General features: G+C 43.5%; 1 protein-coding gene across 2 annotated transcripts in view; it reads right to left on the reverse strand.

Moving 5' to 3' along the window:
• The window catches only part of erbb2 (erb-b2 receptor tyrosine kinase 2), a 40002-nt gene extending 16517 nt beyond the window's left edge, over window positions 1-23485 (reverse strand). Inside the window, exons 1-14 of one of the 2 annotated variants that reach the window (XM_024387177.2) lie at window positions 23156-23485; window positions 10008-10159; window positions 9718-9904; window positions 9254-9394; window positions 7405-7473; window positions 7168-7283; window positions 6774-6915; window positions 6340-6474; window positions 6082-6208; window positions 5496-5569; window positions 5148-5238; window positions 4154-4356; window positions 3767-3896; window positions 1439-1535 (exon numbers count right to left, since the gene is read on the reverse strand). In XM_024387177.2, the coding sequence (XP_024242945.1) occupies window positions 1439-1535; window positions 3767-3896; window positions 4154-4356; window positions 5148-5238; window positions 5496-5569; window positions 6082-6208; window positions 6340-6474; window positions 6774-6915; window positions 7168-7283; window positions 7405-7473; window positions 9254-9394; window positions 9718-9904; window positions 10008-10159; window positions 23156-23228 (1737 nt within the window). In that variant the 5' untranslated portion in view covers window positions 23229-23485. The remainder of the gene's footprint in view (window positions 1-1438; window positions 1536-3766; window positions 3897-4153; window positions 4357-5147; window positions 5239-5495; window positions 5570-6081; window positions 6209-6339; window positions 6475-6773; window positions 6916-7167; window positions 7284-7404; window positions 7474-9253; window positions 9395-9717; window positions 9905-10007; window positions 10160-23155) is intronic. The other variant, XM_042305160.1, reaches the window with a different exon arrangement.
• Window positions 23486-24060: the final 575 nt, after the last annotated feature.

Consider the following 24060-nt stretch of genomic DNA (forward strand, 5'->3'; position numbering starts at 1 on the left):
GGGGCCCCCGTGTTGAGGATCAGCATAGCGAATCTGTTGTTACCTGTCCACCTGGGGGCGGCCCGTCAAGAAGTCCAGGATCCAGTTGCAGAGGGAGATGTTTAGTCCCAGGGTCCTTAGCTTATTGATGAGCTTTGAGGGCACTATGGTGTTGAACACTGAGCTGTAGTCAATGAATAGTATTCTCACATAGGTGTTCCTTTTGTCCAGGTGGGAAAGGGCAGTGTGGAGTGCAATAGAGATCGCATCATCTGTGGATCTGTTGGGGCAGTATGCAAATTGGAGTGGGTCTAGGGTTTCTGGGATAATGGTGTTGATGTGAGCCATGACCAGCCTTTCAAAGCACTTCATGGCTACAGACGTGAGTGCTACGGGTCGGTAGTCATTTAGGTAGGTTACCTTAGTGTTCTTGGGCACAAGGACTATGGTGGTCTGCTTAAAACATGTTGGTATTATAGACTCGGACAGGGAGATGTTGAAAATGTCAGTGAAGACACTTGGCAGTTGGTCACCGCATGCTCGGAGTAGATGTCCTGGTAATCCGTCTGGCCCTGCGGCCTTGTGAATATTGACCTGTTTAAAGGTCTTGCCCACATCGGCTGCGGAGAGCGTGATCACACAGTCGTCCGGAACAGCTGGTGCGCTCAGTGTTATTTGCCAAATGGAGGGCGAGTGAGAGCTTTGTATGTGTCTCTGTGCGTGGAGTAAAGGTGGTCTAGAGTTTTTTCCCCCCTCTGGTTGCACATTTAACATGCTGATAGAAATTTGATAAAACGGATTTAAGTTTCCCTGCATTAAAGTCCCCGGCAACAAGGAACGCCACCTCTGGATGAGTGTTTTCCTGTTTGCTTATGGTGGAATACAGCTTATTGAGTGCGGTCTTAGTGCTAGCATCGGTCTGTGGTGGTATGTAGACAGCTATGAAAAATACAGATAAACTCTCTAGGTAGATAGTATGGTCTACAGCTTATCATGAGATACTCTACCTCAGCCGAGCAAAACCTTGAACTTCCTTAAAATATGGTGCACCAGCTGTTGTTTACAAATATACATAGTCCGACCCCCCTTGTCTTACCAGACGCCACTGTTCTATCCTGCCGATACAGCATATAACCAGCCAGCTGTATGTTGATAATGTCGTCGTTCAGACACGACTCCATGAAGCATAAGATATTAGTTTTTAATGTCCAGTTGCTAGTTTAATCTTCCTCGTAGGTCATCAATTTTATGATTAGGTTTTGGTTGAAGATCTGATAACATTCGGGATGAAAGCTATGCAAAAGTAGAGAAAATTAGAAAGGGGAAAAATACTTTTTCACAGCACTGTAAATGAAAACTCACACAAAAACTCAAATGAAAATACACACAAACAGAGGGATATCGTCTACACACACACACAAACGTAACACCCACTCATATACGAAAACACACGTCTTACCGGGCCTAGGCAGGAGGCAGAGCCATTGATGGGGCGACACTCTGAGTGACAGGCGCCACAGACTCTCTCGGAGTTGTCGAAAAACTCCCTCGGGGAACTGCACCAAACACATCATCAACATTGTCCTCATCACCATTGCCATAGTCATTATCACTGTTATCATTAAGATCACAATCATCAACATCATCGCCTTATCTACACATCCAAACAGTCCACACACTCTACCTGCATCAAGATGATATCAAGATGACCATTAAATCGTAGGTGGCTCTTTTAAGCTAGTTGTATCTTATTCTTGATACCATATCTTGTTTTGACTTATTTTTTCATGTTTATGCTAATATGGCAAGAATTTGCTAGCTAGCTAACCAACAACTGTAGCAATGTATTTGAGACAACAAGTGCATATTGTGCAAATTGTTTTGTGTTTTCAATAAACAAACATTTGGAGACAAAATATAGTTCACATGTTGTCAATAATCCTTTGAAATGAAGCCAACCCTGTTTGTTTTGCCCCAAAGTTGTACTCGCATCCGTTTTGTTGCTAGATGTACCACCAGTCTATACAGTGCCCTACTTTTGACAAGAGCTACATAATGCTGGGTTGTGTTCATTAGAAACCAAACAGAATGAAACAGACTGAAACAGGAAGGAACTACCAGGGCTGGATTTATCTTTTCTGTTGCAAAATGTTTAACATATTCCATTGTGTGTCCTAATGAACAAAACACACACTTTCAACTCTTCACACGCTGCTGCTACTCTGTTTATCTATCCGGATTGCCTTGTCACTTTTACCCCAACTACATGTACATATTACCTCAATCACCTCAACTACCTCACACATTGACTTTGTACTGGTACTCCTTGTACATAGCCTTGAGTTACCATTTCCTTTTATTTTTGTGCAAATGTTCTTTTTAACTCTGCATTGTTGGGAAAGGGCTCATAAGTAAGCGTTTAATGGGAAAGTTTACACCTGTTGTATTCGGGGTATGTGACTTTGATTTACTCTGAGTTGCATGACTACTTGGTCTCGCTTGTATTTTTTTAAACATCATTCCGTTCTATTGGGAGATTGCACACAAGCGTTGAAAAATAAAATGTCCACATACATGTTATTCAGTAATTTCATCCACACTGGTCGTACGTGTCAACGGGTGTCAGCGCAGCCAGGCTCTAAAACAGAACTTGGTTCTATCTGAGATGCTTGATGCGCTGCAAGTCCCGCCTCTCTTATCTACTCATTGGTTTTCAGGAGCATACAAGCATATAAGTTTAAAAAATATATTTATAAACGGCCCTTACAACGAGAGTTATTTTTGCGCGCGGTACCAGAATTCTATGCTGCTTTTCTACCAGTTGATTGTTGCATTTTGCTGCTATTATATTCACCCCTCTGCTTCATATTAGGCTTTATAAAACATCATTTTTTAACCTCTCAATCTCTTATCCTTTCTTCTTATAGCAAAGCAGCGAGTATCTATAGTAAACTAATCAAAAATGTATTTTATATTTGAGATTCTTTAAAGAAGCCACCCTTTGCCTTGATGACAGCTTTACACACTCTTGGCATTCTCTAAAGCAGCTTCATGAATGGGATTGCTCAACGTCCAGATTTTCTAGCGTTAATAAATAGTCGGAGTACAGAAACAATTTTGTATGACTCCAGGTCAAAATTCTACAAAGATCAAGCAAAAACAAAAAAAAAAAAGGACCATATGCATTTCAGGTAAAATAACAACCCAATGTTCATCTCCCAGGACAAATTGGCTAGACATAACAAGCTAGCTAAAAGTCCATGAATATGTCATGTGTGTTTCGACATGCACCCAAATGAATATACTTGGTTCACAGTTGGTTTAGATATTTTAACCTGTGTGTCATGATGGACAAAATCAACACGTGCGCACGTGGCCAGTGTAGTCAGCATGTAATACTGTACAAGCTGCTTTGGTCTGGATCAACCAAAGGAACCAGAGGGCAGATTCAACAATAAAAGCTTTTCAATTGATTGACTAAATGCTTTAATCACTTGATCCAGTTGTCATTTTCACATTTGTATCGATTTGCTCTGACATACTGTACACTCCCTATTCATTTTTGACCATCTCCATTTTGTGGAAGCAAAAGACGGCAATGTTTGCATTTCATGGCACAAAATGCACCTTTTTCATAACATAGAGTTGTTACTAACGGCACCCCATACGTCTATCCTCCCTGATAGATATTGCACTCCTCCACACACTCTTGACTTATTTTCCAGCCATAGGAGCCGGGAGAACGCGTGTGTACGTGCGTATGACAGATTGTTTGACCGTCTCTCACCCCTGATAGATGTCGCACTCCTCCACGCATTCCTTCCCACGCTGGAATTTCACACAGGCCACACACTGGCTGGGCCCTGGCCCCCAGCAGCCATTAGCACACAGCAGGTGACACATACGGCCCTCCACCACTAGGAGGAGAAGACAGAGAGAATTCAATTAGATTGAATAAACTTTACTGATCACCAAGGACACAGCTTTTGGTGCCACATGGAAAATACTAACATTCACACACGTGAATGCACACACACACACTGATGTTTCTTCCCTCTCAACACACAACCACCATACACACATACGCATAAACATAGACATCCACAAAATGTGCCTATTAGCATGCACGTGTGCTGCTTGTTTTCATTCGTGAATGTGTGCGCGTTATGCATACCACACTCCTGGGGGTCCTGGTTGGCATTGACGATTCGGTGGGGCCCCTGGGTGGGGTGCAGCAGGGTCCCCCAGGGCAGGTCCTGGGTGTAGCAGAGCTGGGAGTTGTTGTGGAGCAGGACCAGACCCCCGCTGATGCTCCTGAGTGAACGCAGACCCAGAGAGCGGATCTGTATTGACTGGACCCCCAGAGAGAACACTCCTCTAAAAGGAAAGAGAGGAGAGGTGGGAGCCCATTTATTCAGTTAGTAGTATGGGCGAAGACACTTGCGCTGTGAGCTAACGCACCGTGAGTCAAGTTATATTCTGCAGCGTGACCTATGCTGTAAGTTTAGTTTAACAGCAGGTTTAGTTACAGCGCGATACAAGCACAACACACGATGGGGGAATATTTATTTTTATAAATCTGTATAGTATGAGAGCTCCCGTTATTTAGAACATTTAAATCTATTTTTGGGAGTGAAAAATGTTGGAGGAGAAAATGGGGTTAAGAGGAGTTAGAAGGATGGTAGAAGAAGGGTAAAGAGGGGAGGAGTGAAAGAGTAGATAGCTTGACAGAAACACAGAAAACGGGAAAGCAGAAAACCCCATACAAGTAGCAATTGCACAGACTTCCATCCACTAACCTGCAATATTTACAATATCACCCTGCAGCCTCAGGCAGCTGTGCTGGGTAATCATTAGCTTTTATAACCCAAAGTTCAAGGGATCCTTGACCAGACAGACATGCATAGAACATGGACACATATAATGAGGACAAACGTAGACAGGCAGGCAGCAGGACAAAGAGACAGCAAGACAGGTAGATGGATATAATTAATATTGACTGGCAAGACAAACAGAAAAAAAGTATTATTATATAAGACAGACTTCATGAAACATTAGTAGACCAAAACTAGTGGACAGACGGACTTGGCCGGCGGACTGACAACAGACATGATACTGTAATGACATGGCGGAGACGAACAGACCGACGGACAGTCCCACAGACTTACTTATAGAGCATCCTTCCTCGGATCACTTTCAGGTTCTCAAACACACTCAGGTTAGTCCAGTTGGCTGGCCACGCATCAATGTACAGATATCCTGTAGGGAACAGAAACACACACAAACACGCATACAGAATTAATGCTATCCCAAAAGAAAGTAAAGAGTGTGTGTGTGTGTGTGTGTGTGTGTGTGTGTGTGTGTGTGTGTGTGTGTGTGTGTGTGTGTGTATGGCTGTGCGTGTTTGTGCGTGTGAGTGCATGTGTGAGGGTAAGTGTGTGTGTGCATGTGCATTCCGTTTATGTGCACATGCATGCATGTACGCATATATGCATGTGTACGCGTGTGTTCAGTACCTGTGATCTCCACCAAATTCTTAAATGCATCCAGCTCACTAAGGGTCAGACCTGTCATGTTAGCCAATGGGTCGCTGGACAAAAGGAACACAGAGATCACACATGAGTGTGGTCAATATGGACATGAACAACACCTTAACAACTCAACATGTGACAGCAAATGTGAGATGAGCTTTCAGGCATAAAATAGCTGCTGTGACATCACCCTGGAGGGTAATACTGCTACACAATAGCCACTTGCCCATTATTGTGTCATATCCGTGCGAGGCAGTGCGTGCTAGTGCCAGACAGGTTTGAAGCGATTGCTTCCCGTGAGGAAGCGTGAATGTGACAAGTTCTTCCATACTAGTTATTTACAGGAAGAAGTCCCTTGCTGAGTCTTTCTGGTGTTAGCAAACAATGGCTTGCATGGAGATGGCACAATAATGGGCAAGAGGCTCGGACCCGATTGCTGGATTGAGCTTGCCAGTAAACTGAAAACCTCTCCCAGGTTGAACCCAGGTTTTTATTGGCTGTTGGTAACAGACAAATCCCCCTCTCTTAGTGGGCCAGATATAAGGTAGAAAAGAGACAGTAGAGCAGTTACCCTGTGAAGCTCTGTGGAAGGAAAGCCAGACTGCCATAGATCTTATTGCAGCCAGTGAACTGGGCCACGTTGGAGGAGCTCACCCAGGAGGAGCTCTGGAGATCACCCATGCCCAGCCCATAGCACACTGGAACACACATAGATACAGTCAGGGTGAATAAGCACACACGCAAATGTTAAAACACACACACCACCACCATCAACACCACCGTCATAACATATGAGCACATACGAACTCAAAAACATACACACACAAACCTTTTGGACATTCCCCTTCACACTTCTCACACTTCTGTGTCTGTGTCTCCTTGCCATCAGGCTGGGTGATAATCACTTCCTGGTTCGCTTTAGGACACACCATGGTACAGGCCACCTCCATGGCTAGGTAGTTATCTATAGAAAGAGAGATGTTAATTTTAAAATATAATTGAGATATTTCTGTTTCTATATGTTTTCTTTGGCAATGTACAGTGTGTGTCGCTACACTCTCCATGATAATAAAGCCTTTTGAATTGACCTCAAATTAATTGAGAGAGAGAGAGTGTGTTAAGAAGAAATAGGTAAGAGGGAGGGATAGAGATAGAGAGACAATATAATTCCTTAAAGAGAGAGAGAGAAGAGAGAGAAACAGAGACAGACATAGACATAGAAAAAGGGACATTTATATATACAGGAAAGTAAGCCAAGCTTACAGGGACATGTCTTGACGCAGGTGGCCCCGAAGCTGAACTTCCTGTTGGGGTTGGGTTTGGACACAAAGGTGACCGGGTCGTAGATGGTGGGGGGCGGACAGTTGTCTTTACACGTCCCGCTGTCGTTGAAGTGACGGCACGACTGTAAAACAGAGGCAGTTCTTTAGAAGTTTGTCCGAAGGAAATGAAAAAGTTAGGTTGTGCTGCAGTATTGGCAGAACAATTGCCGCAATGCCTATGTAACACACCACCGTGTTTTCTCCTGGCGCAACTGTAGGAACCAATACAGTGGAAAATTGACACATCGGAGGCAAGAGTCAATACACATTATTTAAAATAGACAGACACAGGAACTCTGTGTCTGTCTGTCTGTCTGTCATGGCAGTATTCTCACCAGGCAGTCTGAGTCTTTGGGCCCAGTGCAGCCGGCAGCACACTGCATGTGGCAGCAGTCATTGGGATCAGGTCCCTTACAGCGCAGACACCCCGATGCACAGTGCACATGGGTCACTATAAGGGGAGAGAGAAAGAGAGAAAGTGTGTGAGAGAGAGACAGAGAGAGGCATAGACAGAATGGAGACATAAAGACAAACAGATTGAGAGAAGAAATGATGGAAAGAGACAGACTCACGGGTCTGGCAGTCTTTCTCTGTCTCTCCCCAGCAGCTTCGCTTTACACAGGCAGGGGAGCACTTTGGACCTGGGACAAAAGACAGACGGTTAACAACACCTTGACAGACGGTCACCGATGTTGACCAAACATTGACCTCTGGAGACAGACTGTTGCAGAGACTGACCACACTTCAATCATAGCGATAGTTGACTGACAAATGGGATGTACAGTACCTTCGGAACATATTCAGACCCCTTGACTTTTTCAACATTTTGTTATGTTACAGAATTATTCTAAAATGGCGTATATCAAAAAAGTCCTCAGCAATCTACACACAATACCACATAATGACAAAGTGAAAACAGGTTAAGAAAAAAAACAGAAACACCTTATTTCCATAAGTATTCAGAAACTTTGCTATGAGACTCGAAAGTGAGTGCAAGTGCATGCTGTTTCCATTGATCATCCTTGAGCTGTTTCGACAACTTGATTGGAGTCCACCTGCGGTAAATTCAATTGATTGGACATGATTTGGAAAGGCACACACCTGTCTATATAAGGTCACACTAGTTGACAGTGCATGTCAGAGCAAAAACCAAGCCATGAGGTTGAAGAAATTGTCCGTAGAGCTCCGAGACAGGATTGTGTCGAAGCATTGAAGGTCTCCAAGAACACAGTGGCCTCCATCATACTTAAATGGAATAAGTTTGGAACCACCAAGACTCTTCCTAGAACTGGCCGCCTGGCCAAACCGAGCAATTGGGAGAGAAGGGCCTTGGTCAGGGAGGTAACCAAGAACCTGATGGTTACTCTGACGGAGCTTTAGAGTTCATCTGAGGAGATGCGAGAACCTTCCAGAAGGACAAACATCTCTGCAGCACTCCACCAATCAGGCCTTTATGGTAGAGCGGCCAGACGGAAGCCCCTCCTCAGTAAAAGGCACATGACAGGCCGCTATAAGTTTGCCAAAATGCACCTAAAGACTCTCAGACCATGAGAAACAAGATTCTCTGGTCTGATGAAACCAAGATTCAAATCCTTGGCCTCAATGCCAAGCTTCACGTCTGGAGGAAACCCAGCATCATCCCTACAGTGAAGCATGCTGGTGGCAGCTTCATGCTGTGGAGGTGTTTTTCAGCGGCAGGGACTGGGAGACTAGTCAGGATCAAGGCAAAGATGAACGGCGCAAAGTACAGATAGTTCCTTGATGAAAACTTTCTCCAGAGCGCTCAGGACCTCAGACTGGGGGCAGGAGGTTCACGTTCCAACAGGACAACAACCCAAAGCACACAGCCAAGACAACGCAGGAGTGGCTTCGGGACAAGTCTCCGAATGTCCTTGAGTGGCCCGGACAGAGCCCGGACTTGAACCCGATCGAACATCTCTGGAGAGACCTGAAAATAACTGTGCAGCAACGCTCCCCATCCAACCTGACAGAGCTTGAGAGGATGTGCAAAGAAGAATTGGGAAAAACTCCCCAAATACAGGTGTGCCAAGCCCAAGCCTCATACCCAAGAAGACTGGAGGTTGTAATTTCTGCCAAGGGTAAAGGGTCTGAATACCTATGTAAATGTATTTTATTTTTGTATAAATTAGCAACAATTTCCAAAAAACGTTTTTTGCTTCGTCATTATGGAGTATTGTGTAGATCAATAAGGGGGGAAAAAAAACAAATAATATATTTTAGAATAAGGCTGTAACCTAACAAAATGTGGAAAAAGTAATGGGGTCTGAATACCTTCCGAAGGCACTGTGTGTGTGTGTGTGTACACATGTCTGTGTGTGTGTGTGTGTACACATGTCTGTGTGTGTACACGTCTGAGAGTACGTGTGTGTGTGTGTAAACTCCCATAACAGGAACACTCACAGTTGGGGGCCCGGGCCTGCAGGCGGAGCTGCTTGGCATGCGTGTTCTTTTCATCCAGTGTGTCCCTCCACTCCATGTGCTGGGGGTCTGGGAAACAGAGCTGGTGGTTCCCCCAAATATGCACTCCACCCAGCAGGATCTCTATGGGTTAACAGGACAGGGAGAGAAGGGTCAGTTCAAAATGTTCACAGAGGAACTGACAAAAAAACCTAACAAGAGATTACATTCCTTGAAGTATTCACTGATGAGAAATGACTGGACAGGAAAAAGCCATGTGGTAAAGCCCTTGAATTCACCTGTTCAATCATGTCTAATTAGTTGTTACGACAAAGAAGGAAAGATGCACATTTAAAGAATTAAAAAAGGGGCCGATAAGTATCCAATCCATCCCTTCATTCAATTACGATTAGATCCCTCTTGTATCCCAAAAATACTTCCCTCTCACTCTCTGGCCCCTCCCTCACCTGTGAGACTGCGGAGGCGGAGCACCCTCAGGCCCACCCCTTCTTGAGGGAGTGTGTTATCCAGGACAGCCAGAGCATAGCTGGAGTTGTACAGCTGGCTTCCCCGGATGATGCGCAGGTTGTCCAGCGGCACCACATTCACAGACACACGGGCAATCAAGACGTAGCCCTGCACCTCCACGATACCCTGGAGAGGGGGAGGGAGGGAAGAAAGGGGGGAAAGGGAGGGATGTTAGCATTGATAACAGGTGAGGGAGAAGAAGAAGAAAAATCAGGCAAAGAAAATATACCTGTAGGAAGGAGAGGTCCGGCTTGCCCCGAAGATGTGTGATCTCTAGGTTGCCGTGCACCACCTGGCAGTCAGTGTAGAGCAGCCGCAGGGTCTCATAGTGGTTCTCCAGACTGGAGGGCAGGGCCAGCTTCATGTCTGTGCCCAGGCACACTGACAACACGCACACACAAAATAGATACGTTAATACATGTTACCTTTAATTTAAAGAACAGGATCCTGAGTTGAAGCAGGGCTTTGTGTCAACCAGTGTTTCCGCGCATCTTGACGCCTTTGATGAAGCATTTGGGTAAATTGGTAATCAGGTGTGCCATTTCTGTTGCATGTGCCGAAAACAAATGGAGGCGTTTTATTGTCACATACACTGCAGGTGTATCAACAACTGACAATATACAGTACACCATGTAGTACATGTCTTTTTTCACTTTAAGATTCACTATAGGTTTTTTCCTCCCTCTACCATAGCATGATGAATACAGTCATATGCATATTGTCTGTATAGTGTGCACATTGACATACTTTCTTCCTAAAGACAGGAAAGAAAGAAGTCTTCCACACACACACATTCAATTACTTCCTCCCCAGATCCCTGGAAGACTCCCATAACACTTATGTCAACCCTCCTTCCAGAAGTTCAATTCCACCTCCTCTCACCCTCCTCCAGGGCTATCACTTTCCCTCGTTTTGGAGACAGCAAGCCGGACACTAGGTGACACAGGATACAGGGACACAGGAAATGCAGAGAGAGGAAGATGATTTGGCCAATGGCTGAGCCTCTGCCAAGGGTCTCCAAAGTGCATGGCTTTGTCTCAAATGGCACCCTTTTCCTTACATAGTGCACTGCTTTTGACCAGGGCCCATCCAGTTTTTATTAGTTGTAGGTGCGGGATACTCATGGTATACACTGTCCAACTAAATGCTTACTTGCTGATTCGTTCTCAACAATGCAAACAATAAGAAATAATCAAAGACATGAATATGAACAAGTAAATGTCAGTAGAATATAATAAATATTTTAGCTTAAGTGTAATACAGGAAGGCATAATTTAATATTTACTTGTGTATTGTCGAAGGGGGGGATGGGGTCAAGTGTATAAATTGAGCAGTATAGTAAGAGTGTGGTAGCAGAAGTTGTGATGTGTGTGTAGCTTTAATGTATATATATGTGTGTGTGTGTGTGTGTGTGTGTGTGTGTGCACTAAGGTGCAGAGAATCAGAGCAGTTGGTCAGACCTGTTCAAGTGTTCAGCAGCCTGATGGCTTGTGGATAGAAACAGTCTCTGAGCCTGTTGGTATCAGACCTCATGCCCGACTGTAACGGAGAGAACAGCTCGTGGCTGGGCTGTGTGGGGTCCTCGATGATGCTGCGTGCCTTCCCCAGGTACCGTTTTGAGTAGATATCCTGGACGGGTGAGCGCATGGTCCTAGTGATATACTGGGCCGTCTTCAACTCCCGCTGGAGGGCCTTTGCGGTTGTGGAAAGAGCAATTCCCGTACCATGTTATGATGCAACGAGTCAGGACGCTCTCGATGGTGCAGCGGTAGTATTTTGAGAGGATACAGGGCGGCATGCCAAATTTCTTCAGCCGCCTTAGAAAGTAGAGACGCTGTTGCGCCCTCTTGACAAGAGTGGTGGTGTTGGTGGTCCATGACAAGTCCTCGATGTGAACGACGAAGAACTTCAAACTCTCTACTGCAGTCCCGTTTATGTGGATTGGGGCATGTTCCCTCCTCTGCTTTCTGAGGTCAACAATCAAGTCCTTTGTTTTGCTGACATGGAGGGAGTTGTTGTCGTGACACCACAATGGCCGTTCACTTACCTCCTCCCATATAGGCTGACTCATCATTGTTGGTTATCAGTCCTACAACCGTGGTGTTGTCAGTTAACTTGATGATAGAGTTGGTGTTGTGCAAAGCCACGCAGTCGTGTGTGAACAGGGAGTACAGCAGAGGACTGAGAAAACACCCCAGGGGTGCCCCTGTGTTAAGAGTCAGAATGGAGGAGGTGTTGTTGCCAGTCCTCACAGCCTGTGGTTTGCCCATCAGGAAGTCCAGGATCCAGTAGCAGAGAGTGGTGTCCAGACCAAACTGAAATCAATGAACAGCATTCTCACATAGGGGTTCCTCTTTTACAAATGGGTTGAGGCCGTGTGTACAGTGATGGAAATGGTATATTCCGTGGATCTGTTGGAACGGGAAGGAAATTGGACTGGGTCCAGTGTGCCTGGCATGCTGACCTTGATGTGGGCCACGACCAGGCTCTCAAAGCACTTCATGATGACGGAGGTGAGCGCGATGGGGCGATAGTCTTTTGGCATGTCACCTTGTTTTTCTTGGGCACTGGCACGATAGTGGTCTCCTTAAAGCATGTGGGACTACAGCCTGGGACAGGTTGAAGATGGCCGAGAAGATGCCCATAGGGCTCTGGTAGAAAGTAGTGCACTATATAGGCAATGTAGTGGGACGCAGCCAAAGAGATACGAGTCGTTATCGCGCCTGTAGTACTGTATCGTGTACGAACTCTTATCACATGCTATGTGATGTGTAGTGTGTTCTAAACACAGCGCTCTCACAGTGACCTACATAATATCAGCTGCACCTAGGGCTATTACGGTGACCGTATTAGCGCCACACCGGCAGTCAAATTCCATGTGACCAAGCTCTGATGCTGCTGATGGTCATTAGTAGCCTACCAAACTTGCTAACTACCTGGTACTCCGCACTCTATTGTCCCTCTAATCCCTCTGACATCAATGCAAATGTAATCAAAAATCTAATCAAACACTTCACGAGAGCCCATGAGCTCATGTTCCGCAACACTTCTATAGGCTACGCAATTGCGTGAGAAAACAGAGTGATGGCCTCTATTTAAAAAAAGGAGGATCCCATCAGCTTTCTATAGGCTAGTCCTACTATATTTATTTCTCAACCTTCCTAATATTACGCACATTGCTTATCTTTACAACAGGAGTATACCCTACCTGACTGACATGAAAATTAACCACGAGAAAAGCGTCCTCCAGTTGCTATTTATGTGCATAGATGACATGTATCTTTTCCCCGCTGCTCCTGTTTCGAGACAGGTGCATGATAATGATCCATTCTAAATCAAAACCAATTTCACACATATATTATTTAGTGTTTGTAAAAACAAGATTAAATCAAGAACAGTCTGATGGGTGACAATTACAGCCGATCACTTGTGAATGATGCCCAGCTTAAGGCAAACAGTGCATGCTTATTTTGTGCAACTTCTTCAAAATCATAGTCACACACCTCATGTAGCCTAGACTGGGGAAGATCATTTTCGCCATAAAATGCATTACATGCATAATCGCATTAGTGGTCACTTTTGAGAATGGTGTTTTCCTGCTAATGGAACATTTGTGCTTATAGCCTACTTCCGTGTGTGCATTGCTGTGTTTATAATGTGAAGAAATAGCCTAATAGTTGATCAACATTTTAAGGTAAACGTTTTCATCTGTTGCGTCAGGCTCATTGCATTAATTTGGGATCTATTGCATCCCCACAACTGTCCCGGACTTTCTTTGGAATATTTATTTCTCGCCCAGAATAGATAAACTTTTGTACTATGGGGGAAGAGTAGATTGACATAGGCTAGTGCTTTTTGCTGTTCGTTTGGCCTACTCATCTTGTTCGCTGACGAAAAGGAAATGTGGACAGTTCTTCCAATATTGTCAATATGCGCCTCGGAATTGGATAAGGAAGCGCAGTTTGCGTCCCAGATGTGTCTGTCTTCACTTGTAGCATGTGAGAAAGACCCGATCACGTGACTGAGATCCATGTGAGTGAGAGGTCCTTCAGCACGCAGCAGGGAGAAGGGAATTATAATTATTATATTTAACCCCAAGGGCATAACGGCTACTGGCCGCAAAAGGCATGTTTTTTTTAGGGGGATTATGGCCACACAAAGGGGATGTAGCCGGGAAATTCAACGTATTATCAAGTGACTTATCAAATTGTGAATGAGAGACTAATGAAGTGCGTACAGGCTGCGCAAAAAAAAACTAAGCAGAGCTCATGCCTTTCATGCGACTTTTTTCAAATCATCATTAATCACATCATGCAGCCCGAGAATGTATTAAAATTAAACATTTAGGAGTTAATCACTCAACACAGAACAGCTGCATGGGCGCACTCCCTGAAATCCTTGAGAAAATATCCATTCGATTTTATTCAGCTATGTTCAATTGTATTCTTCATACTATAAAATGATGCTACGGAACTCTAAGCAAATCTCGTTTGCTAAATGAACTAGTGTAGCCCACAGCCATATGGCATAGTCAGATCAGGGCCTAACATAAGGACAACACAGAGTATGCTATTCTGTTCTTCTCAAATAAACTACATTTTCTTCATATCATGTTTCTTTAGACCTGTCTAAAATAAATCATGTATTTATTATGATGGTGTAGGGTATTTAATAATAGATTTATTAGACTTTTTAAAATGGTTGACAGTCACCGGCTGACAAAATGTTATGACCGCCACAGCCCTAGCTGCAAAAAGGGAAATGTTTGTTAATCTAAAGACTGTGTGTGACTGTGGGAGATGCTAGATGCTATACAAGGCAACAGTAAACAGGTCGTTATCCAAACATATGTTGCATGGATTGATGAGAGAGAGAGAGAAAAAAAACTATTTAGCATTTTTCGCACTCACTGGAAATCAAAACTACGATAGCTCACAATGGATGGGATGTCAGAGACTCCACTGCTTGAAAGGGAGATGCATTGACATAAAACATGATTTCTTTTTATGGGCAGACGAGGGACAGTTATACTGATAGTAGTCTCGCTCGACTATACTTATAGTAAAAGAATAGTCGATGTCAATGAGCTGACTGTGAAATGCTCAAATCGATTCCCTGTTGTGACTTGTGAATGGGCGGAGCTTATAGATCCTTACGGTAAACTTGATTCACATGAGGATGTGCATTCATGTACAAAAATGCCATGACTGTATCTCAAACAGGACATCTTCTTGTTCAAAGTTTGCAACTTCAGTTGATTACTATCGCGCCCTTACTGTAAATGCCGGATCTCTACGACAAGACGCATCATTCAGCGATATATAGTGCACTACTTTTGACCCTGGCTCATTTAGCAGATGCTTTAATCCAGAGCGACGTCAGTTAGTGCATTCAATGCAGGTAGATACACAATCACATGTAAAAAAAAGTAACGAGTGAAACGGAAACTCGTGTTATTGTAGTTAAAGTGGTCTGTTGGCTGGTGGCTACTTAACTGGACTGTAAGTTAGATGATTTGAAAACATTACGTCATTTTTCAAAATGGAGGCTAGTTATCTCTACTAAAACCTCAATTGATTCAACTATAAATAGTACATTATACTGACAAACTGTAAAGTTGACTTGACTTTGTTTTATTAAATTAGGTGTTAGTTAGGATAAAGTTGATATAACTGAAGTTGAAGTAGATTCAACTAGGAATAGTAGTTTAAACTGACAACTGTTGAAGTTGACTTAACTATCTTTTATTAGTCAAAGAATATTTTGTGTAAGTAAGGATAGCTTGACATGTAAAGTTGATAGAGCTTGAAAGGGCCATGCAACTTTACGACTGTAAATAATACATTGAAACAAATTATTTTCTACAGTGTAGATCAAATGACTTAAACTTCTTATAATTAAACTTCCTATGTTATACTGACTTGGTCATGTAAAATATTTTGTAGGGAGCTAAAGAGGAGTTTGTTTGATTTTTTTCCGAAACTGCTTTCATTTCTTTACTGACCCACTAAATCAAACCGAAACTCACTCCCACTTGCATGGACACACGCACTCACGTGTGTGTGTGTGTGTGTGTACGTGTTTTGTTCATTGTCCGACTTTGGCCTTGAGTAGAAACCCACCCCTTCCTTTCCCTATCCAACCAATTACTGTAAATACTCTCTCTCTCTCTCTCTCTCTCTCTTTCTCCAGCTCTCTCTCCTTATCTACTTCCTCTCTCCTCATTTCAGATCTCCCTCGCCATCTCCTTCCCTTCATCCATCCCTCCCTCTCTTCCCTTCTTTCTCAGACGGGCACAAGTGCTGGCGTTATGCATGTGTCAGTGCCCAACAAAGGAATGCCACTGACACCTAAACAAACACACATTCACCGAGGTGCTCCCTGATCGCTAATGCTGGCTACATAGCGCTTCTCTACACCGTATCCTAGCAACTTCACTTGGAAACGTCCATTTGCCAAACGCTTTCTGCAGTAACCACCCAGGTGGTGGAGTTTTCTGGGAAAAAAAGATGAAAAAATAACACACCAAACAGTTCGGTCAGCATTGAGAACCTCATGAAAACTACAGAGCCCACGTACCCCGGACTATTCCATGTCTATCATGACAGTTGAATGCAATTGTCAAACACATTTGCTTGAAAATGAAACTGCACGTTAGTTTTGAGAGAGTAATTATTAGTGTTTGGGTATACATTCATGGATTACATTTGCCTTTATGAAAGTGAGGATGGAACGCCATTGAGGTTTTGAATTGAAAAATAAAATGTTTCAAGTTAATGTGTCCTTCTACTTCTTGTAAAGCATACTTGAAGATTCAAGTCTCAGGGTCTTTTCTAAACATTGGCAGCTATACCTTTGGGAACCATCAACTTCTAATGAAATGTGATTGCTAGTCATCCAAGATTACATTTTCAAATCAAAATATTTTTCTTCCCACATAAAACTTGGAAATCCTTTGCTCGCTATAAGCTCTAAAGTCAACTGCCAGCAATGTTACTGCAGGTGTAGGTTAATTCAACCCGGAAAAGCTGGCACCACCGAGACACATCAAAACAATTCCCTTTGCTGTACCGCCCCTTCAACTTCCTCCTTCACTGGAACCCTAATCACCTCCTACCCCAAGATACTCAACATCTTCCTTTCAAAACCTAGTATTGTCCGACAAATAAACAGACATCATTTAAAGGTGAAATCTGGAATTCCTTTGTACTCTGATGGCCACAGGGCAAATGAACAATCAAAGCTAGTAAAAGAAAAGCACAAAAACAAACATAGTTCTATTTCAGCCAATCAGTACACCCACCCGCAAAGACCCTCCCACTCAGTCCTTTACATAGTCCACTCAATAACAGAAACTAAATTACAGATTGCACCTTCAGGTGGGCTTTGCCTCCCCAACAACCCTAATCCTAGCAACTTGCCTTGGATAAACATACATTTCTATTCTAACTCCCCCCAAAAGCATTCCTCCTTCTTTCCCTTGCAAAGTACAAACAGGTATTGCTCAACTGACAGGAAGAACAGGATATGTACCTGTTGCTGCAGTGCAGAGCGTACTCTATGCGCATGAAAATTCACTCTTTGTCTCACACACACACACACACACACACACACACACACACACACGTCAATACAATGGCAGGCAGAGTGCAACACACACAATAAACGCATGATTGCTCCTCCAAACCAATCTGAGGACCGGTATCAGAAAAATAGTTTCTTGCAGGTACAACGTTTCACTGTAGACATCCCTTGCGTTGAGAACCTCAATGCACAAAATGTAGCTCTATTGCATTTGATTGTTCATTTTATTTTGGCCCGCAGCCTGCTTCAACGCATCTGCTTCAAAAACAAAACTGAAATTGAATGCTGTAGTAGAATCCATCCAACAGTCCAGTCGTATCCTTGTCTTTTTTCACTCCGTCTCTATCAACAGGGATCAAGCTTTGTCCACAGTTAAAACGTGGATGTATTTTACTGTAGGCCAATCAAACATTAAGCCGGAAGTTCTAATGCATTGTAAAACTTGTCATACAAGCATGTTTGACTGACTGTCTTATAATGTCTTGTGAAACTTTAAAAATAAGACATTATAAAGACATTGGGGCTCCTGAGTGGCGCAGTGGTCTAAGGCACTGCATCTCAGTGCTAGAGGCGTCACTACAGACCCTGGGTTGATTCCAGGCTGTATCACAACCGGCTGTGATTGGGAGTCCCATAGGGCGGCGCACAATTGGCCCAGCATAGTCCGGGTTTGGCCGGCGGAGGCCGTCATTGTAAATAAGAATCAGTTCTTAATTGACTTGCCTAGTTAAATAAAGGATACATTTTTAAAAATTATAAAAATGGCTCATATATGCTTATAACAACTTGTAAAGCACTATACCTGCAGGCTTTAAGTAATGTGTTACTAATATGTTCAATCATTTCAATGCCCATACGCATAGAAATAAATACTCAAGTACAGAAATAACAAGTGTCCTTTTTTTTGATGTGTTATGAAATAATATATATTAAACTTGTAATAAAGGCCATGCTTTTTGGGCCCTTTTTGGGACACTATGTTTTTACCGGTATTTCCAGCATTATCCACTAGAGTTGCTGTAGGTATAAAACCCTAGGAAATGTTATTTAAAATGGCACAAACTGTCTCCAATCAATCATTGTCTGGTTGTGCATGCGTGTTTGGCGGGAGTGATGGCCTGAGCAAGGGTAGGCATGGCTCTGCACATAAAACCTATTATTTGGTAGGGAATACTATTTGTAGGTATGTGATTCTACATCTCACTTTGGCTCAAGCTGACTTTCCTCTCCAACGAACTCGGAAGTTGTAGCTGAAAATGGGTCAACTAGGGGCAGTTAGGTTAGAGTTATTGAAACCAACCATAGAAGTGTATTGTAGTGAATCCGAGGTAGCCCCACGACCGGGACTCGAACCTGGCTCCAGCGACTGTCAAGCCAACACCTTAACCATCACGCCAAGAGGCTCAAACCTCTTGATGAGCTTGCTAGGTGTTGGGCTAAGGTCGCTACACTACCCCCATCCTTCGGTCCTCCATACCAAGTCCATCACATGTACACACCTCTCAGATGGCCTCCTTGCACTTCTGACACCAATGTATAGAAGGGAATTTTTTTCTGACTGGGACTGGGACTTGAATCCTGATCCAGCGAGTGTCAAGTCAAGAGGTTCGGACCTCTTAGAGTAACGGTTAAGGTGTTGGTTTGACTCACCCCTTTAACTGCCCCTAATTCATCTATTTTTAGCTACAACTTCCGAGTCCGTTGGAGAGGATCAGCTTCAGGAAAGTGAGGTGTAGAATAACTGATATAGAAATAGTATTCCCTCCCAAATAATAGGTTGTGGGTGATTAAGATTTGCAGAGCTACACTTCCCCTGGCTCAGGCCATCCCCCCGCCAAGCGCACAAACCAGACATTCAATGGAGACATACACTACATGACCAAAAGTATATGGACACCTGCTCTTCAAACATCTCATTCCAAGATCATGGGCATTAATATGGAGTTGGTACTCCCTTTGCTGCTATAACAGCCTCAATTCTTCTGGGAAGGCTTTCCCAGAGATGTTGGAACATTGCTGCGGGGACTTGCTTCCATTCAGCCATAAGAGCATTTAGTGGAGGTCGGGAACTGATGTTGGGCGATTAGGTCTGGGCTCGCAGTCGGTGTTCCAATTCATACCGAAGGTGGTTGATGGGGTTGAGGTTAGGGCTCTGTGCAGGCCAGTCAAGTTCTTCCACACCAATTTCAACAAACCATTTCTATATGGACCTTGCTTTGTGCACGGGCAATTGTCATGCTGAAACAGGAAAGGGCCTTCTCCAAACTGTTGCCACAAAGTTGAATGCACAGAATCGACTAGAATGTCATTGTATGCTGTAGCGTTAAGATTGCCTTTCACTGAAACTAAGGGGCCTAGCTTTAACCATGGAAAACAGCCCCAGGCCATTATTCCTCCTCCACCAAACTTTACAGTTGGCACTATGCATTCGGGCAGATAGTGTTCTCCTGGCATCCGCCAAACACAGATTTGTCTGTCGGACTGCCAGACGGTGAAGCGTTATTCATCACTCCAGAGAACGCATTTCCACTGCTCCAGAGTCCAATGGCGGCGAGCTTTACACCACCCTTCATTTCATGAAGCTCCCGACGAACAGTTCTTGTGCTGACGTTGCCTCCAGAGGCAGTTTGGAACTATGCATTGAGTTTTACAACCGAGGACAGATGGTTTTTACGAGCTTCAGCACTCGGCGGTCTCATTCTGTGAACTTGTGTGGCCTACCACTTCTCGGCTGAGTAGATGTTTCTACTTCACAATAACTACACTTACAGTTGACCGGGGCAGGTCTAGCAGGGCAGAAATTTGACGAACTGACTTGTTGGAAAGGGGGCATCCTATGACGATGCCATGTTGAAAGTCACAGAGCTCTTCAGTAACGCAATTCTACTGCCAATGTTCAATTTTAGACATCTGTCAGCAATGGGTATGGCTGAAAAAGCCAAATCCACTCATTTGAAGGGATGTCCACATACTTTGTATATACACTACCATTCAAAAGTTTTGGGTCACTTAGAAATGTCCTTCTAGGCAGAGTTGCAAAGAAAAATCCATATTTCAGACTGGCCAATAAAAAGAAAAGAGTAAGATGGGCAAAAGAACACACTTCCCTGTTGACGTTGAAACTGGTGTTTGCAGGAACTATTTAATTATGCTGCCAGTTGAGGACTTGTGAGGTGTCTGTTTCTCAAACCAGACAGTACTTGTCCTCTTGCACAGTTGTGCACCGGGCCTCCCACACCTCTTTCTATTATGGTTAGTGCCAGTTTGCGCTGTTCTGTGAAGGGAGTAGTACACAGCGTTGTACGAGATCTTCAGTTTCTTGGCAATTTCTCGCATGGAATAGCCTTAATTTCTCAGAACAAGAATAGACTGACAAATTTCAGAAGAAAGAGATTTGTTTCTGGACATTTTGAGCAGGTAATCGAACCCACAAATGCTGATTCTCCAGATACTCAACCAGTCTAAAGAAGGCCAGTTTCATTGCTTCTTTAATCAGGACAACAGTTTTCAGCTGTGCTAACATAATTGCAACAGGGTTTTCTAATGATCAATTAGCCTTTTAAAATGATAAACTTAGATTAGCTAACAATATGCCAATGGAAACAGGCGTGATGGTTGCTGATAAATGAGACTGTATGCCTGTGTAGATACTCCAAATTCTATGTACCAAAAAGTATTGTAATTTCTAAACTGTTCACCTGATATGGATGAAAATACCCTCAAATTAAAGCTGACAGTCTGCCTCATTGTCATTGTATCATTTCAAATCCAAAGTGCAGAAGTACAGAGTACAACAACAAAATGTGTCATTGTCCTAATACTTCTGGAGCTCACTACTCCTAGCAATATACCTGCAGGCTGCAGTGTTACCAATGTATTTTAAAAATGTATTCTGAGGCTGGAATATTTGGGGATGACGCTACAGATATGAGGATACACTAGTCATTAGTCAGTTAAGTTGCATGGTGTCCAGACTAGCGAGTCATCATGCTTCATTGAGTTTTAACTAGAGTGAGTGACACTAAGTTGAGAGGCTGAATCACCTCCAAGTGAGTTTCAATCAATGGGTGCACTGGAGTGTGAGAGTTAAAGGGTTGTGAAGACTGTCCAACACACACACACAAAGCTACATGCTCTAATCTGAGTGTGCACATTGACATAGAGCCAAAGGTTTCAGTGTGTTCCCACCTGTATAATAGGAACCCGAGCACAGTTGCATATCAAACCCCAACAGCTGACCTTTGGAATATCGACCTTTCAAAAACAAGGGTGTGTGTGTGTGTCCTTTCTGTATCAATAAGTATTCCCGCTTTAGCTCAGTAAGATTCGGTTTCTATTGGTGTTTTAGTGAAAATATGAATATATTTACATGACTCGAATGTGGTGCTTTGAGTGCAATGAAAACATTACTATGAACACCAATGTGGTAATGATTTGCTTCCAAAGAAGATAGAGACTGATTGGTACAAAAACTGTACAGACCTGTTACAGACAACAATGCAATTGTATTTGCTAAACACGTCACCTGTGACTAGTAGCTAGCTACGTGTGTGTATGTTTTTGAACCAAAACAACTAATGAAACACACACCACTTTTTCAAAGAGAATTGATTTCTGATTCAATTCCAATCTCAGTTTTGTATAGAGCTTGGCACTACTTTGACTTCTCCACAAACCATTTTTTTGTAATTGGTTTGTGCAAATAGTCAACCATTTCTGACCAGACTTGTGATTGCATTCAGTCGTGTACCAATGTTATTGTGTATCATGTCCCCTGGCAGTTTTGAATCTCATTATGCACTGTCTGCAGCTGGTGACTAAGTGTAAATTGTGGGAGCTGTTAAATCAACTTAACTTTAGATCGCAAAATGCAATAAGTCAGTTATGCCTCCATGTCAAAGAAAAGGCTACAACAGATATTGTAGGCTAGCTATAGGCCTACATTGAGAAAGTTTGTATCTGTGATTCTTTTTAGTCTTCTTGCAAAGACTGAATTTGATATGAGACAGTTGGAGATACAACAATTGCATCAATACAATTGTACAGTAATAGCTTGGTTGTTGTGAATGAATGCACGGTACCCTTTGGAAAGAGGTCACCTACATGTAGACCTATGTGTTTTCAGAATGTTTTGCTCTTCCATTTTCAGTTTTCACTGGTTAATATTTGAAGTGCTGCAGTTTCAAGAGTGACAAGTGGTCTGTTCTATGAGACAATGTCCTCTTTAGCGCACGCAGTGAATAATTGACCTCGTCATGAGCCCTTGGAGCATACAATGCAATCACTGTTGTTTTGATTTTGTTTACCACAAAAGTGAACTCTTCTCAACTATTCGTACAAGTGCCATTTTCACAAAGTTGCTAAGCAGGTTCTCATATTTCTTGGTGGCGTAGGCTACTTAAGGCCTACTTGTTTCACTCCAATGCTACTCTGTGTCACTATACACTTTAACACAACAACTGTTAAATTGTAACAGCATTGCCAAATTAAACGCGAACTCCAGCTCTTTACTGCGCTTCCATTTTAACCGTTTGTGTCGTTATCAATAGTGGCTAATAAATCTCGAGCCACAACATTGAAATCAGTGCGGGGAGGGGGTTGGACTCGCATAGGAATGCGGTCTATTGTCGGAGCACAAAGTCATGCTCTCTGGGTCGAGTTGAACTCCCCACAATTTCGAGAATTCACATGGTTTTCAAGTATTCCAAGGTTTGTACATAGGCCTATCACATTTGATTAATTGAATTATTCCGACACTGTGTTAAAGAGAAGAGGATCCAACGTGAGACCCACCTTCTCTGCCCAATGCGCCCGAAAGTCCGACCAGCAGTAACCGGAGAAACAGGAAACTTCTCGCCGCCTCCATCGATTGCGACCACCACTAGTCCATAGTAACCCAAACTTTTTTTATTCCCACAGAGGAGCGCCCCTACACCTTTATTCGTGCAGTTAGTTTTGAGGTTGTTTTTCCAATCCCAGTAACTTCCTCCTCGGAATTCCGTGCTTGTGGCTCGCCTCTCCGTAGTAGGCTTGCGTGACACAGCCAGTCGGCGCGCTCCCGTGAAGGGCTGAATGGGGAGTGGCAGATAGGGCCGATTGACTCCAACAGCCCCAATAGAGTCGCCCGCGGCCCGCCTCAGTCAGAAAGTCACTCAAAATGGTCTGACGAATAATTATCTGGGATTCTACATATTCGAGTTCTTCAAATCATTATTCATTGCTTATACAAGTCTATGCCGTAGATTTAGTCTTATTCAAATTCTCCACTGTTCTCAGTCCCTTCTCCGAGAGCGCGAAATTAGGAGGAAGAAGAATAAGCTCTATTCATACCAACTATCCACTCTCCACCAATATCAGGGTCAGAGTCCAACAGACTGCATATAACTAATCAGGAAACTGCACAAAACTATTCATAAGTCCATCTGTGCACATGCTCCATGTCTTGCACAAGGTTTGTTCTCGGTCAAGCCTGAATGCTAGGTTCTCAGAAAGTGAAAGATTGATATGGTTAGCTATTGATAGCAACAGTGTGGAGGGGTGCCTTGCTTCACTGCATGACATTGTCCAGGTTCCAAAAATCTTTAAGCATTTCCTTTCCTTATCTCCTTTCCTTCATGAACCAAAAGAGGTTAGGGCAGGTCATATTGTGGAAACATTGCATTCCCCAGAAAGGGATCATGGGGAGGGGGGGTGTTAGT

Source organism: Oncorhynchus tshawytscha, linkage group LG24, assembly GCF_018296145.1.
Source record: "Oncorhynchus tshawytscha isolate Ot180627B linkage group LG24, Otsh_v2.0, whole genome shotgun sequence".
Taxonomy (NCBI): Eukaryota; Metazoa; Chordata; class Actinopteri; order Salmoniformes; family Salmonidae; genus Oncorhynchus; species Oncorhynchus tshawytscha.